A 14,754-nucleotide genomic window follows, 5' to 3' on the forward strand; every position below is an offset into this window, starting at 1 on the left:
AACACAACCCCCTACTCTCTTTGGGATCTTTTTGTTTGTTACCTTGTTCACCGTACACACAACCATGGCCGCCATCAGGGGGGGACGGGGGGACAAGCGTACCGGGCCCGGGCATGAAGGGGGGCCCGGCAGCGCTGCATTTTTTGAAGATCCGGGCCCCCCTTACGAGCTCCCGAGCCGTACGTCCTCCCTCTGCGTTGCCGAATGCGGAAGTGCCGAAAAGCCGAAGCCGATGCGCCGAAAAGACCCGAAGTCACGAAAAAAGCCGAAGTCCCGAAGCGCTGAAAAGACCCGAAGTCACGAAGCGCCGAAAAGACCCGAAGTCACGAAAACAGCCGAAGCCGAAGTCCTGAAGCGGCGCAAAGACCCGAAGTCACGAAAGGAGGCAAAGTTGAAGTACTGAAGCCATGAGTTCAATTCTACTGAACACCAGTTTGTGTTTTTTTTTTTTTAATCCCCTGGCCACCAATGTATTATTTTAATATTCTATAGGCCCCTGCCACCAATCTTTTTGTAAAACATTTTTTTTGGGGCCCCAATTTTTTTTAACTTGTAAGGGGGCCCCTGCCACTTTTTTTTGAAAAAACTTTTTTTTTTAAATTTTTTTTGGGGCCCCAATTTGTTTTTAACTTATAAGGGGGCCCCTGGCACCAGTTTGTTTTTTTTGGGAGTTTTTTGTTGGGGCCCCAAGTTTTTTTTAACTTATAAGGGGGCCCTGACCATCAATAGCTTTTTATAACTTGTGGGGGGGGTTACTTTTTAAGCGCTGATGTCTGTGTGGTCTTTTAACTGTGGAGTGGGCGGCATATGGGGTGGAGCTTGGTCGTGAGTGTGGGCGGGGCCCAGGGGGCCCCAAAAATTTTGTGGTACGGTGCCCCGTGATTTCTAATGGCGGCCCTGCACACAACATTCACTTCCTTACAAGCAACGAAGACCTTTGCATAGAAGACTGACCAACTACCAAGCAATAATTCAGAGATTCAGCAAAATATCCTTATTTTGATGTTTAAAACATTTGTAACCTGCACAAAGAAACCCAGCTACAAGCCAACATCTGGCAAACACATATGGGTCAAATTCACTAAGATTCGTAGTTGTGCCAGCATCCGCTTTGCCGCACTTCGCCAGGTGTATTTTCGCCAGCGCTACGCAAATTCACTAAAATCCGAAGTTGAGCTCAGGGGAAGCGTAAGGTTGCGAAGTTGCGCTAGCGTTAATTCGCCAAGCAAATCGAAGTTACGAGACCTTTCATGGGCTCCATCTGTTTGGCAGAAGCTGGGGCAGGTAAAATACCACATTCTAGTCTGCAAGTCACTTTCATTTTTACCTTTAGTCTACAGAAAATGTTCAGAAAGGGAGTCAAGTTGTGTTTGTAATACATTAAAAAGAAACCCGTTTTCAAAACAGTGTTTCACACGGAATATTCTTTATAATTTTTGTTTTCATTACTAAACTGCCTCTGAAATACTTTTTACATTTTCTTTTACTCGTTCATTGGCTGGGAAAATACAAATGTCAGAAAAAATGTAAAAAAACAAAACAAAAAACAGATTTCACGGGTATTTTCTCAGCTGAATATGATTGATCTTTGCTTTTTCGCCTTTAAATGCTGCCAGGTTTCCGCGCATTAAAATGATCAAATATCTATTTGAGACTTTCCTGGGAAAAGGGAAGGTTCCAGCACTGTTTTTAAAGACAACTTCGATTTTAATTTAATTTATATTTTATTTTCTTCTTCCGCAGGCCATTTTCGAGTTGTCACAGGGAGAGGAAGACTTAATTGAAGATTTAAAGTTAGCAAAAAAGGTTTGTATGTGAAATTGTATTCGTATTTTAATTGGTGTTAAGTTAGGGCTACCTTAGCCACAGAACTGCAATGTGATTGGACGAGACAGGATGGGGTTTAAAGGCACATTACAGCGCCCCCCAGAGGAACATAAGGAAGCAGTGGTGCTCCCTTGCCTTGGGGAGAAACTAGATACACAACACTGTGGTTCATCTGGCAGGTTACCATTAGAAAAATGGATTAATGATAATTATTTCAACTGTCTACCAAGTGTCAACCAAGTTCTTCCAGCTGCTGGATTTCATGGAGAAGCTGCCTGGCAGCCTGTTGAGTCTGAAAGCAAATGGTCAGACTAGTCCAGGGGCCCCAACCTTTTTTACCCTTGAGCCACATTCCAATGTAAAAAGAGTTGGGGAGCAACGCAAGCATGAAAAAGTCCCTTGGGTGCCAAATAATGGCTGTAATTAGTTATTTGGTTGCCCCTATGGGGACTGGCAGCCTACAGGAGGCTTAACTTGGCACTATACTTAGTTTTTATGCAAATAAAACCTGCTTCCAAGCCTGGAATTCAAAAATAAGCCCCTGCTTTGAGGCCACTGAGAGCAACATCCAAGGGGTTGGAGAGCAACATGTTCCTTGTGAGCTACTGGTTGGGGATCACTGGACTAGTCAATGGCCACATCCGACACTCTTTACACCAACTAATTGTTATGCGGATTCCATATGATGTGACAAGTGCCATGACGTTGGCTTTTGTTGACATTACACTGGAGACACTTGCCTGACTGGCTGTATAGACAAAACATATGAATTCGACCTTCGCTATCCAACTCAGTCTGAATATTTCTGGCTCTTCCGGTTTCCAGTATGAGATGTGTTATTGTGATTTTGTTTCCCTTCAGGCTTATCATGACCCAATGCTGAAGCTCTCTATAATGACAGAACAAGAGTTAACCCAAATCTTTGGGACCCTGGACTCACTTATTCCTCTGCATGAAGGTACTAGCTCAGTCTCCCTCATCTTAATGTGGTTATATAAACATTTTGGTTTCCAGTGAGTAACATTTTTGTTAATTCATCTTGTTGTCTCAGATCTCCTCAGGCGACTCCGTGAGGTCCGGAAGCCGGATGGTTCCACAGAGAATGTTGGCCACATCTTAGTTGGCTGGGTAAGTAAATATTCCTTATGCTCAGTAATGGCTTCTGGATAATTTTGCCATTGGAACATGACAAAAAGGGTGTTGGAGAGACACAGATCTGTAATTGAAGTTGTTTATATACTTCTCAAGTTGGGTGGGTAGGGTCAACCCATTTCTGTGTAGCAGCATCATCATCATCACCTGGGAGCCACTGCATATGGCAGACATGTACAGGCAGATGCCACTCAGAAATGCAATGTGCACCTTTGTTCTGCCATAGACATTTCCCATACCACCACTGTTCGCACCAGTGACCCATTTGTCCTAAGCTTTAGACTTATTGGGTTCAAGTCTCCAATAGTAATCTAACCTGCGCTCAGGACCCCCCCCCCACACTTACACTGGCCATTGTTCCAAGAATGTCTAGGGCAATGATCCCCAACCAGTAGCTCGTGACTAACATGTTGCTCTCCAACCCCTTGGATGTTGCTCCCAGTGGCCTCAAAGAGGGTGCTTATTTATAAATTCCAGGCTTGGAGGTTTTGGTTGTATAAAAACCCGGTGCACTGCCAAACAGAGCCTCAATGTAGGTTGACAATCCACATAGGGTCTACTTAATGGCTAATCACAGCACTTATTTGGCACCCCAAGAACATTTTTCATGCTTGTGTTGCTCCCCACCTCCTTTTTCTTCTGAATGTTGCTCAAGGGTTCAAAAGGTTGGGGATCCCTGGTCTAGGGTGTAAATAAGAGCTCATCCCAAATCTCACACTAGCTGACCTTCAAGCTGGGTTTCTGAATGAATCCAAAGGAGTGAATAGGATTTCTCCCCAAATTTCAACCAAACAAGCTTTTAGGCTGAGCTCCCCAGTTTAGAAAACACAGCGTTAGCTGGTTTTACATGAACAAGGTGCTGTCTGACTAGTAGATCAGTGAACTGAGTCCCACATCAGTGCTTTCTGCTAAATGAGTAGAGGCCCCCATACACGGGCCGATAAAAGCTGCCGACAGACCGAGTTGGCAGCTTATAGGCCCTTGTGTGGGGCCATCTGATGGGCTTCCCAGATCGATATCTGACCGAAAGTCGGCCAGATCTTGATCAGGCAGGTTAAAATCTGTGCGTCTATCCAGTCCCACGATCCTACCTATCGTGATCCTACCATTATGATCCAATTGTTGAGCCCTAGGACCCACGATCGGATCAAGCCAATATCGCCCATATCGGGGAGACATCCACCAAACCGGCATCGCCAAACAAGCGGATCTCTAGGTCTATGGCCGCCTTAACACATTTAGGAATTGTGAGAGGCCCAGAAGCTTCCTGCATCAAATTCATCTATTTTAGTGCAATTTACATTCGGTTTTGCAGAAAGAAGCAGCAGGGAGCAGCCGTTAGATAAAACCCCCTAGTGCCTGTATGACCCGTATTCTCTACACAAGAGCAAATTATAGCTCTAGTTTCCTCTTTTGGACTGAAAAGAACCTGATAAGATCAAGATTAGGATGTGAATGCAGTTTCTGAGAAATTCCCCCCTAGGGCTGCATTGTTCAGAGAAAGGTTCCTATTACCTTCATCTGTAATTCTAATTTGCATATGCATAGATGTGGGAACAGGGCTTCTTCCGTATTCTAGGAACCATCTCACGGCACCAGCAAGTGAATACGCCTCCTCTCCAGCCTATGAATATATATTGATTATAGTTAGATTTTTTTTTACCTTTTTCTATTTTGTTCTTTGTCAAGGAGTTTCATTAATAACAAGTCTTTACCTCCAAGGAAGTCTGTAATTAGTCATTCCTCTGGGCGAGCTGAATCAGCATTTAATGTAATTGGCATATCTCCATAGCGGGTGCAGCCGGCATTTGAGTTTAGGGGGAAAGGTCGTTTTAACAGTCCAAATTGAGTTTTGTGTAGAAGAGAAGTTTCCTGCTGATTTCTTAGAGGATTTCCAATACAGGTATGGGATCTGTTATACAGAACTCTCGGGACCTGGGGTTTTCTGAATAACGGATCTTTCCGTAATTTGGATCTTCATACCTTAAGTCTACTAGAAAATCATATAAACATGAAATAAACCCAATAGGCTGGTTTTGCCTCCAATAAGGATTAATTATATCTTAGTTGGGATCAAGTACAAGCGACTGTTTTATTATTACACAGAAAAAGGAAATAATTTTTAAAGATTTGGATAAAACGGAGTATATGGGAGACGGTCTTTCCGTAATCTGGAACTTTCCGGATAACCGGTTTCTGGATAACGGATCCCATACCTGTATCTCAGTCCTTTTATTTTATGCATTTGTTTTCCTTTAAAGGGATACTGTCATCGGAAAACATGTTTTTTTCAAAACGCATCAGTTAATAGTGCTACTCCAGCAGAATTCTGCACTGAAATCCATTTCTCAAAAGAGCAAACAGATGTTTTTATATTCAATTTTGAAATCTGACATGGGGCTAGACATATTGTCAATTTCCCAGCTGCCCCAAGTCATGTGACTTGTGTCTGCACTTTAGGAGAGAAATGCTTTCTGGCAGGCTGTTGTTTCTCCTACTCAATGTAACTGAATGTGTCTCAGTGGGACCTGGATTTTACTATTGAGTGCTGTTCTTAGATCTACCAGGCAGCTGTTATCTTGTGTTAGGGAGCTGTTATCTGGTTACCTTCCCATTGTTCTGTTGTTAGGCTGCTGGGGGGGAAAAGGGAGGGGGGTGATATCACTCCAACTTGCAGTACAGCAGTAAAGAGTGACTGAAGTTTATCAGAGCACAAGTCACATGACTTGGGGCAGCTGGGAAATTGACAATATGTCTAGCCCCATGTCAGATTTCAAAATTGAATATAAAAAATCTGTTTGTTCTTTTGAGAAATGGATTTCAGTGCAGAATTCTGCTGGAGTAGCACTATTAACTGATGCGTTTAATAAATTACATGACATTTGTGGGTTTAGAGAAAAACCTCTAAACCCACTAAAATGGGAATGTTGATAAATGGGCATCTGAAGGTGGCCGTAGATGTTAAGATTTTTAAAAGATATTTTTGTTAAGACAAAGCTTAAGTGCAGAGACTAGGGTTGCCACGTTTTCTGGTATATATCTCCTATATATTTATCTTTTTTCCCTATTAATAACATTGGGGTCAGCCATCATTTTTACTAGCCAGGCCTGTAAAATACGGGCCAGGTGGCAACCCTAGCAGAGACACAAGTTCAGATTCAGGGAGATTAGTCGCCTGGCAACAAATCTCCTCTTCTTCAGGGCGACTAATCTCCCCGAACTGCCTTCTCACCAATAGATTGTAAATCGCTGGTGGGATGGCACTCGGAGCGCTTCGTTTTTCGAAGTTTCCTTAATTCGGACGGCTTCGGAAAACGAGGCGATCCGAGTGCCATCCCAGCAGCAATTTACATTCTAGCCGCAGGAAGGCAGTTCGTGGAGATTAGTCGCCCTGAAGAAGAGGAGATTTGTCGCCGGGCGACTAATCTCCCCGAATCTGAACGTGTGTCTCTGCCCTAAATGTACAATTTATCCAAGTGATATCATCTGGCTGAAGCTGTGAAAACTGTGGGTAGCCGTCTGCCTGGCCTGCAAACTATTGGACAATGGAAACATTTTGTGAACGATGCACATTTTCTAACCTGTCCAATTGATTTTTTGTCGCACGAAAAACCTTCAGGTGCACACTAATGATAATTTGACATATTCGTTGGATCGCACTAAAATTAGTCATTAGGGAGAGAAAAACATCTATTGTCACCTTTAAGAGAAAATTTTGCCTTTCATTAAATCCAAGAAACCCCTGCGGCTCAAGTGCGCAATTTGGATCAACTCAGTCTTCTAAGTGGGGTTATCCTTGACGTGACTTGCCCTCTCATTGCAAATACTTTTGGCAAAGCCAACATCACGTCTAATGGGCCTTGGCTAAAGAAAAGAAACATTAAGAGGCCAGGGAAGGATGATGAGAGGGCTCCATCTCTGAATGAATGTGTGCACAAAAGTGTGTCTCACTGGTCGGTGGGGTTTTGCCAGTTCATGGGAATTGAATGGGGCTGTCAGGCTCACTTTGTGGAGATCCTCTTACTCACATTGTGAAAGGAGAGGAGGGTGAAGGGGGGGGCCTTTGATTTAGCCCCGGTGACAATGTGTTTATAGTCTGTCACTGATGAAACATGTCAGAACATTATCATCTGGAGAAGAAAAAGAGCCTGGAATTAGCAGCAACCTTTCTTTCTCTCTCTCTCCAAGACATTTCCCTTTGATCTCCACGACCCTCATCCATTTTTTAAAAGGGTTTATAAATTAGACATAACATTCTTTATAAGGAGCTGGTTATGAGAGTTTAACCATCTGACATGTGCTAACTAGCCGCCAGACTTGCTCTTAACCCCGCTCCACTCAATTATCCACTAAAAAATACAGAAAATAGTGGCCAAACACTTAAAGGGATACTGTCATGGGAAAAAAAAAAAATCCAAAATGAATCAGTTAATAGTGCTGCTCCAGCAGAATTCTGCACTGAAATCCATTTCTCAAAAGAGCAAACAGTTTTTTTTATATTCAATTTTGAAATCTGACATGGGGCTAGACATATTGTCAGTTTCCCAGCTGCCCCAAGTCATGTGACTTGTGCTCTGATAAACTTCAATCACTCTTTACTGCTGTACTGCAAGTTGGAGTGATATCACCCCCTCCCCCCCCAGCAGCCAAACAAAAGAACAATGGGAAGGTAACCAGATAGCGGCTCCCTAACACAAGATAACAGCTGCCTGGTAGATCTAAGAACAACACTCAATAGTAAAATCCAGGTCTCACTGAGACACATTCAGTTACATTGAGAAGAAAAAACAACAGCCTGCCAGAAAGCATTTCTCTCCTAAAGTGCAGGCACAAGTCACATGACCAGGGGCAGCTGGGAAATTGACAAAATGTCTAGCCCCATGTCAGATTTCAAGATTGAATATAAAAAAATCTGTTTGCTCTTTTGAGAAACGGATTTCAGTGCAGAATTCTGCTGGAGCAGCACTATTAACTGATGTGTTTTGAAAAAAACATGTTTTCTGATGACAGGATCCCTTTAACCTTCGGTTTTCAGCATATTTACTGTTCATTTAATGCAACTCAGGACGATTTTGTAAAGTGTAAAACAAGAATATGGATTGTTTGTCGCTTTTACTGCAAGATATTTACAACTATTTGAGAATGACATGAATTACTCATTGAATATAAATCTGAGCCTGTTTGATGTACCTAATAATAAATGTCTTTTTTTTTATTATTATTTTGTTGTATGTTGGATTTCAGTAGAATTCTAATCACGTATTATAGGCTGCACTTTGCTATAGACGCATTAGCAGATTGACTAGTCCAGAAATAATTACGTTTGCAATTGTGTTTGTTCAGAGATGGGTGTTTGAAAGGATTAGATGCAAATTTGCACAGATCATCCTGAATATTCCCCAGATATCAGTGGTTGGGCGGCTTTATCTTTCATGACTTTTCCTGCCTGGAGACAAATTCAGATGGGGGTTTGTTTTCAACGTTCCTCTGTTTGAAAGAGATGAACGTCATGGACAGGAGTCTTTGCTGACTTTTGTCCTGTGCAAAAGTAATGAGTCTGCCCATGGGCACCCACTTTAACTGCTTTATATTAGCCAGTAGTCATATTATTTCAATATTTAATATTTAATTGGTTTCCATATACAAGGACATCTCTTTGGGTATTTCGGCATAATTTAATTTTTTGGCAACTTTTCCAAATATACTTATTTATGTTGTGACTTTATTTCCCTTTTTATTTGGTTTTCCTTTAGCTCCCCTGTTTGAACTCCTATGACAGCTACTGTAGCAATCAAGTGGCGGCAAAGGCGCTTCTGGATCATAAGAAACAAGACCACCGAGTGCAAGACTTTCTGCAGAGGTGCCTAGAATCTCCCTTCAGTCGTAAACTAGACTTGTGGAATTTCCTTGACATCCCCAGAAGTCGCCTGGTCAAGTATCATCTGTTGCTAAAAGAGATATTGAGGCATACGCCTAATGGCCACCAAGATCAGCAGCACTTAGAAGAAGCCGTAAGTGATGGTTATGTGCCAGATTGGCTCAACTTTAAGGTTGGCTGGACTGGTGGTTTTTCATTTTTGTAGCCATACAGCCCAAAAAATTCCTTCTCTGTATATTTGTATTTATACATATGGGAGGAGGAGGTGCCATATTGATTCCCTTAGACAGTACAGTATGAGGGTATAGCTTATTGTGTGCCCAGAACATTCCTTCTCTGTATATTTGTATTTATACATATGGGAGGAGGGAGGTGCCATATTGATTCCCTTAGACAGTACAGTATGAGGGTATAGCTTATTGTGTGCCCAGAACATTCCTTCTCTGTATATTTGTATTTATACATATGGGAGGAGGAGGTGCCATATTGATTCCCTTAGACAGTACAGTATGAGGGTATAGCTTATTGTGTGCCCAGAACATTCCTTCTCTGTATATTTGTATTTATACATATGGGAGGAGGAGGTGCCATATTGATTCCCTTAGACAGTACAGTATGAGGGTATAGCTTATTGTGTGCCCAGAACATTCCTTCTCTGTATATTTGTATTTATACATATGGGAGGAGGAGGTGCCATATTGATTCCCTTAGACAGTACAGTATGAGGGTATAGCTTATTGTGTGCCCAGAACATTCCTCTTCAGTATATTTGTATCTATAGGTGGCGGCCATATTGAATTCCCATTAGAAGTCAGGGTTTACTCAAGTTTACTCTAACTTACACTAAAGCTGCCTATAGATGCAAAGATTAAGTCATACATAACAAAGGTTTGTGGATCGTCCCAACATTTTTCTTACTATGGTGATGAGTTGTTTAGGATAGTATCTCTGCATGTATTGCCTATCTGACCATATCAATGGGCGACTGTCACTACTATTTGTCAGGCATAACTTTCGTACAAATGCTGTCATCATCTGAATTGTTGTTTTTAAATATTTAATATATACGTGGAGTTCTTGCATTTCGCCTGTTCTATCCCTAGAGGATTTATGATGATGTGCCTATTTTACATTCTTTCCCCATGAATTATGAATACGCTGAGGTCTTAATCATGGAAACAGCCACATATAAACTTTTAATGACAGTTCTCTGTCCCTGCCAGATTAATATCATCCAAGGGATTGTGGCAGAAATCAACATAAAGACCGGCGAGTCCGAGTGCCACTATTATAAGGAGAGACTGATTTACCTCGATGAATGCCAAAAAGACCCTCTTATCGATAACTCTCGAGCGTTGTGCTGTCACGGGGAGCTCAAGAACAACAGGGGAGCGGTAAGTCTAATACTGACCTCTTTTATCAGAGATTCATAGGTTTTTTTTTCTTAAGGGAGTCAGGGGATCAACTTTGGACCCCAAATAATGGTTCAGACTTCAAAACCTCATTGTAGTTACTATTTGATTTTTTAGGAGAATACATTCATGAGGATCATAGGAACCTACAAAGCAAAGGGACTCCTTTTTGGATCCTGGAAGAAAAATACCACTGCAACACCTTGTAGTTGTAAAAGTGAAAAATTAAATTTATTAGGTCAGACAACCAGGCAATGTTTCTGTATTTCTTTCCTGGATGTCTATGTAACCCCTGACAAGGGTTTCCAGTCTTCTTTGCACCCACTTCACAAGTTCTAACAAGGTAGTTGAAGCACACACAACTTTTACTTTTTTAGAACCTGACCCAAAGATTAAAAAGCCCCAGTTAAACTCAGACAACCTGTTCTTTGATATTCACAGTTGGTGGGATGAAAGAAATTGTGTAGAGCTGATCATGCATGGTAAGGTCCGCTCGTTTAGTGAGGTCACCAAATGAGCTTTTAACTGATTGTGCCATCAACTCAGTGGGCCCAATAAGGATAATCTGATTGTTTGGCCCCCTTGGCCAAGTATTTGATCATAACAGGGTCCTACAGAGGCCCATCGGAACAGGACCCCTTCAACTCGGCATGGAGTACTTACACCAGTGGGATTTTCCTGCCCATCTGATATCTGGCCAGGACCTCCCATGACATTTGATATGCGGAATACAAAAGGGTAATGATTAATAGAGGATAGATGGAGGCAGTGGGTGCAGATAGGCTGCAGGATGAACTCAAATGGTCATTTATAGTGATGGGCGAATTTATTTGCCAGGCGCGAATTCTCGAAAATTCGCGTCAAAAATTCGCTGGCGTCAAAATTTTTTTTCGGAAAACGGAGTAAAAAAAACGGGCGCCGGCGTCAAAAACGGGAGACTGAATTTTTCGCCGTTTTGCGAATTTTGCAAATTTTTCGGCGAAGCGAAATGGCGCAAATTCGCCCATCACTAGTCATTTGAGTTCAGACCGTGTGTGGAGAGTCGGTTGTTTGGTCGATCAGACAGGGTAAAAGATTTCTGTCGGCTGCCGATAATATCTCTGCGTGTATTGCCGATCGTACGATTTTCAGAGGGAGACTGTCACTAGATTTGGTCGGACATAACTATCGTACGATTGTCAGGGGCAGAACATCGGCTCATCTGTTCTTTTCTACTTTATTTGATCTGAATGGTTAGTGGCAGGTCGGGAGATGGGGAAGTTCGATCGTACGATGATTCGTACGATCGGATCTTTGCGTCTATGGCCGGCTTAAAAGGGGCACGGCAGAGGTCAGTAGCCTTTTTTCCATGTGTTAGGCCTTTACATGACAGCAGCAGACCATTGCATTCTGTATTTCTCCCTGCTCGTTTCACATGATTCAGGGTGCACCCCCACCCTCTCTCCCTGACCTTTCAGCAGCAGAGAACAATCAGCAGCAGAAGAGAAGCTCTTTGATCACGCACTTTTGTGGCTTCTGGTCTTTCCACCAGTTTATTTTGTCTCATGTACCGATTACATTAGTGATGGCAAGTAAACAGTGACATCAGGGTGACTGGTTTGCTCCTGGACCTCGTCGGCTGGTCTTATGCAAACAGAATGACTACAGCAAAGAAACATCTGACGTGACAACAAAGTGGTAACGGCAATTTAATTGCAAGCAGTTAGAATAGGGACAGCCAGCCTTGGGTACTAGCATTCCTAAAATAACAGAGGCAGTTGTCATTGATGTTGTCTTGATGTCTACCCCTATCTCTGTATACTTCCAACAGAGCTTGAGTCGGGGAACTGGATAGGTTATAACGTAGGGTTGGCAAGCCATAACGTTGCATTAGTCCTTCTGCTATTTCAGTCAGCAGCTGGAGGTAACCACTAGGGTAACATGCCATTTGAAATACTCATACGCATAATTATACTTTAATTGTACAGTTAATGCCATGAGATTAATCACTCATGTAGACCAGACCTGTCACGACCGGCACCCAATACCAGAACAAGTGCCAAGCTTCACCAGTATTGTGACCACCGTTGGGCTTCGGGGAGGAGCCCTCAGCTTACTTGGGTGCCACCTGGACTTAACGAGGGGTACAAGGCGAGATGTTCTGGCTGGCAAAGGGGCACGGCTGTTAGCAAAGTCTTTTTGGGCGAAGGTCAAGGTACCAAAGAATTAGGCAGAAGGATGGTCAGACAGGCTGGGTCGAGGCAGGCGGATATCAGAATCGTCAGGCAGGCAAGGGTCAAACCGGGTTGTCAATCAAGGGGTTAAGCTGGAAGAGTTGTCGTAGGCAGGCAGGGTCTGGATACAGAATGCAGAGTAGTCAAGAACAGGCTGGGTCAAACACGGGTAATCAAACAGATACAGATCAGATGCACAAGGCTCAGGAAACCACTAGAAACCAAGTTCTATCACAGGCATCTGTCTGCAGTCAGAATGGGCCTTTTATAGGGGAAAGAATTTGTGCCAAAAACGTGCACATTCGCGCCAAAACGCGCTAGCGTGTTTGCGCCTATAAACAACACGTAGGCGCGCCGCGGCTCCCTAAGAAAGGCAAGATGGCGCAGGAAGAGGACCACGCGGCAGGCGTCCCCGCCGCCCCCACTAGACCACCAGGGCAGGTAGGTTTTATTACAAGACCATAGGGTTCTGTGTACAGAAGATACATTATCAGCTCCTTTCATTCTTCTGAGCTTCTGCCTTTGAACTCCTTATCACCAAGCTGCCTGGGAACACTAGAGATGGTCGTTGTAAATGATCTGACTACTAAGTGATGTTTTATTAACCAAATAATTCTCCGTAGGTGGTATTGGTGGCACATGGTGGTACTGGAGTTTGTCACCATATGTAGCTGTTAAGTTCCTGTGATATTTTAAATATTGAAAACAAATTCCAATACTGACATTGAAGCAGAGGAGGATCGTATTGGATCTGACAAATTCCAGGTCTTTCATTTCAAAAGTTCTCTCTTTTCTTTCTAGAAATTTCACGTCTTCCTCTTACAAGATGTTTTGGTGATAACAAGGACCATTACCCAGAATGAGGCACTTCAATATCAAGTATATCGGCAACCGATTCCCGTAAAAGATCTCATTTTGGACGATTTACAGGACGGGGAGGTGCGCCTGGCTGGGTCGCTTCGTGGTGCCTTTAGCAACAACGAGAGAAGTAAGTTTCAATTGTAATGGATACTGTAGTGTAGAGTGCAGGATTTAGAACCAGGATGAGAACCAGAACCAGATCATGTGATTGTTACTGAAGTACAACTCCCAGAAGCCCTAAAAATGGTTTAGTCGGGCGGAGGACAGACAGACAGGTAGGTAAAATCAGTTTGGGGCTTTGGTTGTAACAGTTTCCAAATACAGATTAACCAGTCAAAGGAAACTGAAGGAAGAAACAATGTTCTAATAAGAATAATAAGAGAATAAAGGCAGATTCATAATATTGTCATGTTTTTTGTTTTACAGTAAAGAACTTTTTTAGAGTGGGTTTAAAAAATGGATCCCACAGCCAAGGCCACTGTCTGCAAGCAAACGACACATTCAACAAACAACAATGGCTGAACTGTATTCGGCAAGCCAAAGAGTCGATTGTGAGCTCTGGGGGAGATGACGCGTCCACCTCAGACGGACAGTTATTGATATCTGCCAATGGGACCTGTGATTCTCAGGCGGCGGCGCGGTTTGAGCAAATGGACCAATCAGACAGTGTTTCAGACTGCAGCATGGACATAAGCGAAACCAGCATGGACTGTGAGCAAATGGAACAAACAAACTCTCACAACAAAGAGGTGGAAAGTAACGTTTGACGCGGCAGCCGCCATATTGTGGAAGCCTCCCTACATGTTACCTGTATAGTGTTGTTCATTCCGTTTGTGTTGCCGTTAGAGAAGCACTTTGAAGATATCAGCTCTGTCTTTTCTTACATCGTCTGCTGATCAGAACGCAGTCACTACCGACTTTGGGAGTCAAAATGGGCCACTGATCCTACTTCATCCAAAGTAGATGACAAGGGATTTAAATTGCATTTTGGCTCCGTCTTGAAACTACTGTCAATGGGTGTATTGTACATGAAATGTATTTACTGTAAAGCTGTTAGCAAACATTTAACCCCTTCAAGGGATACTGTCATGGGAAAAAACATTTTTTCCAAAATGAATCAGTTAATAGAGCTGCTCCAGCAGAATTCTGCACTGAAATCCATTTCTCAAAAGAGCAAACAGATTTTTTTATATTCAATTTTGAAATCTGACATGGGGCTAGACATATTGTCAATTTCCCAGCTGCCCCAAGTCATGTGACTTGTGCTCTGATAAACTTCAATCACTCTTTTCTGCTGTACTGCAAGTTGGAGTGATATCACCCCCTCCCTTTCCCCCCAGCAGCCAAACAAAAGAACAATGGGAAGGTAACCAGATAACAGCTCCCTAACACAAGATAACAACTGCCTGGT

General features: G+C 42.8%; 1 protein-coding gene across 3 annotated transcripts in view; it reads left to right on the forward strand.

Annotated features, from left to right (window-relative positions):
* The window catches only part of arhgef3.2.S (Rho guanine nucleotide exchange factor 3 S homeolog), a 178,483-nt gene extending 163,994 nt beyond the window's left edge, over window positions 1–14,489 (forward strand). Inside the window, exons 6-12 of one of the 3 annotated variants that reach the window (XM_041561862.1) lie at window positions 1,744–1,806; window positions 2,689–2,785; window positions 2,879–2,955; window positions 8,733–8,990; window positions 10,081–10,251; window positions 13,284–13,470; window positions 13,770–14,489. In XM_041561862.1, coding sequence (XP_041417796.1) covers window positions 1,744–1,806; window positions 2,689–2,785; window positions 2,879–2,955; window positions 8,733–8,990; window positions 10,081–10,251; window positions 13,284–13,470; window positions 13,770–14,110 — 1,194 coding nt within the window. In that variant the 3' untranslated portion in view covers window positions 14,111–14,489. The remainder of the gene's footprint in view (window positions 1–1,743; window positions 1,807–2,688; window positions 2,786–2,878; window positions 2,956–8,732; window positions 8,991–10,080; window positions 10,252–13,283; window positions 13,471–13,769) is intronic. The other 2 variants (XM_041561861.1, XM_018241187.2) reach the window with 2 other exon arrangements.
* Window positions 14,490–14,754: the final 265 nt, after the last annotated feature.

Source organism: Xenopus laevis, chromosome 4S, assembly GCF_017654675.1.
Source record: "Xenopus laevis strain J_2021 chromosome 4S, Xenopus_laevis_v10.1, whole genome shotgun sequence".
NCBI classification, from domain to species: domain Eukaryota; kingdom Metazoa; phylum Chordata; class Amphibia; order Anura; family Pipidae; genus Xenopus; species Xenopus laevis.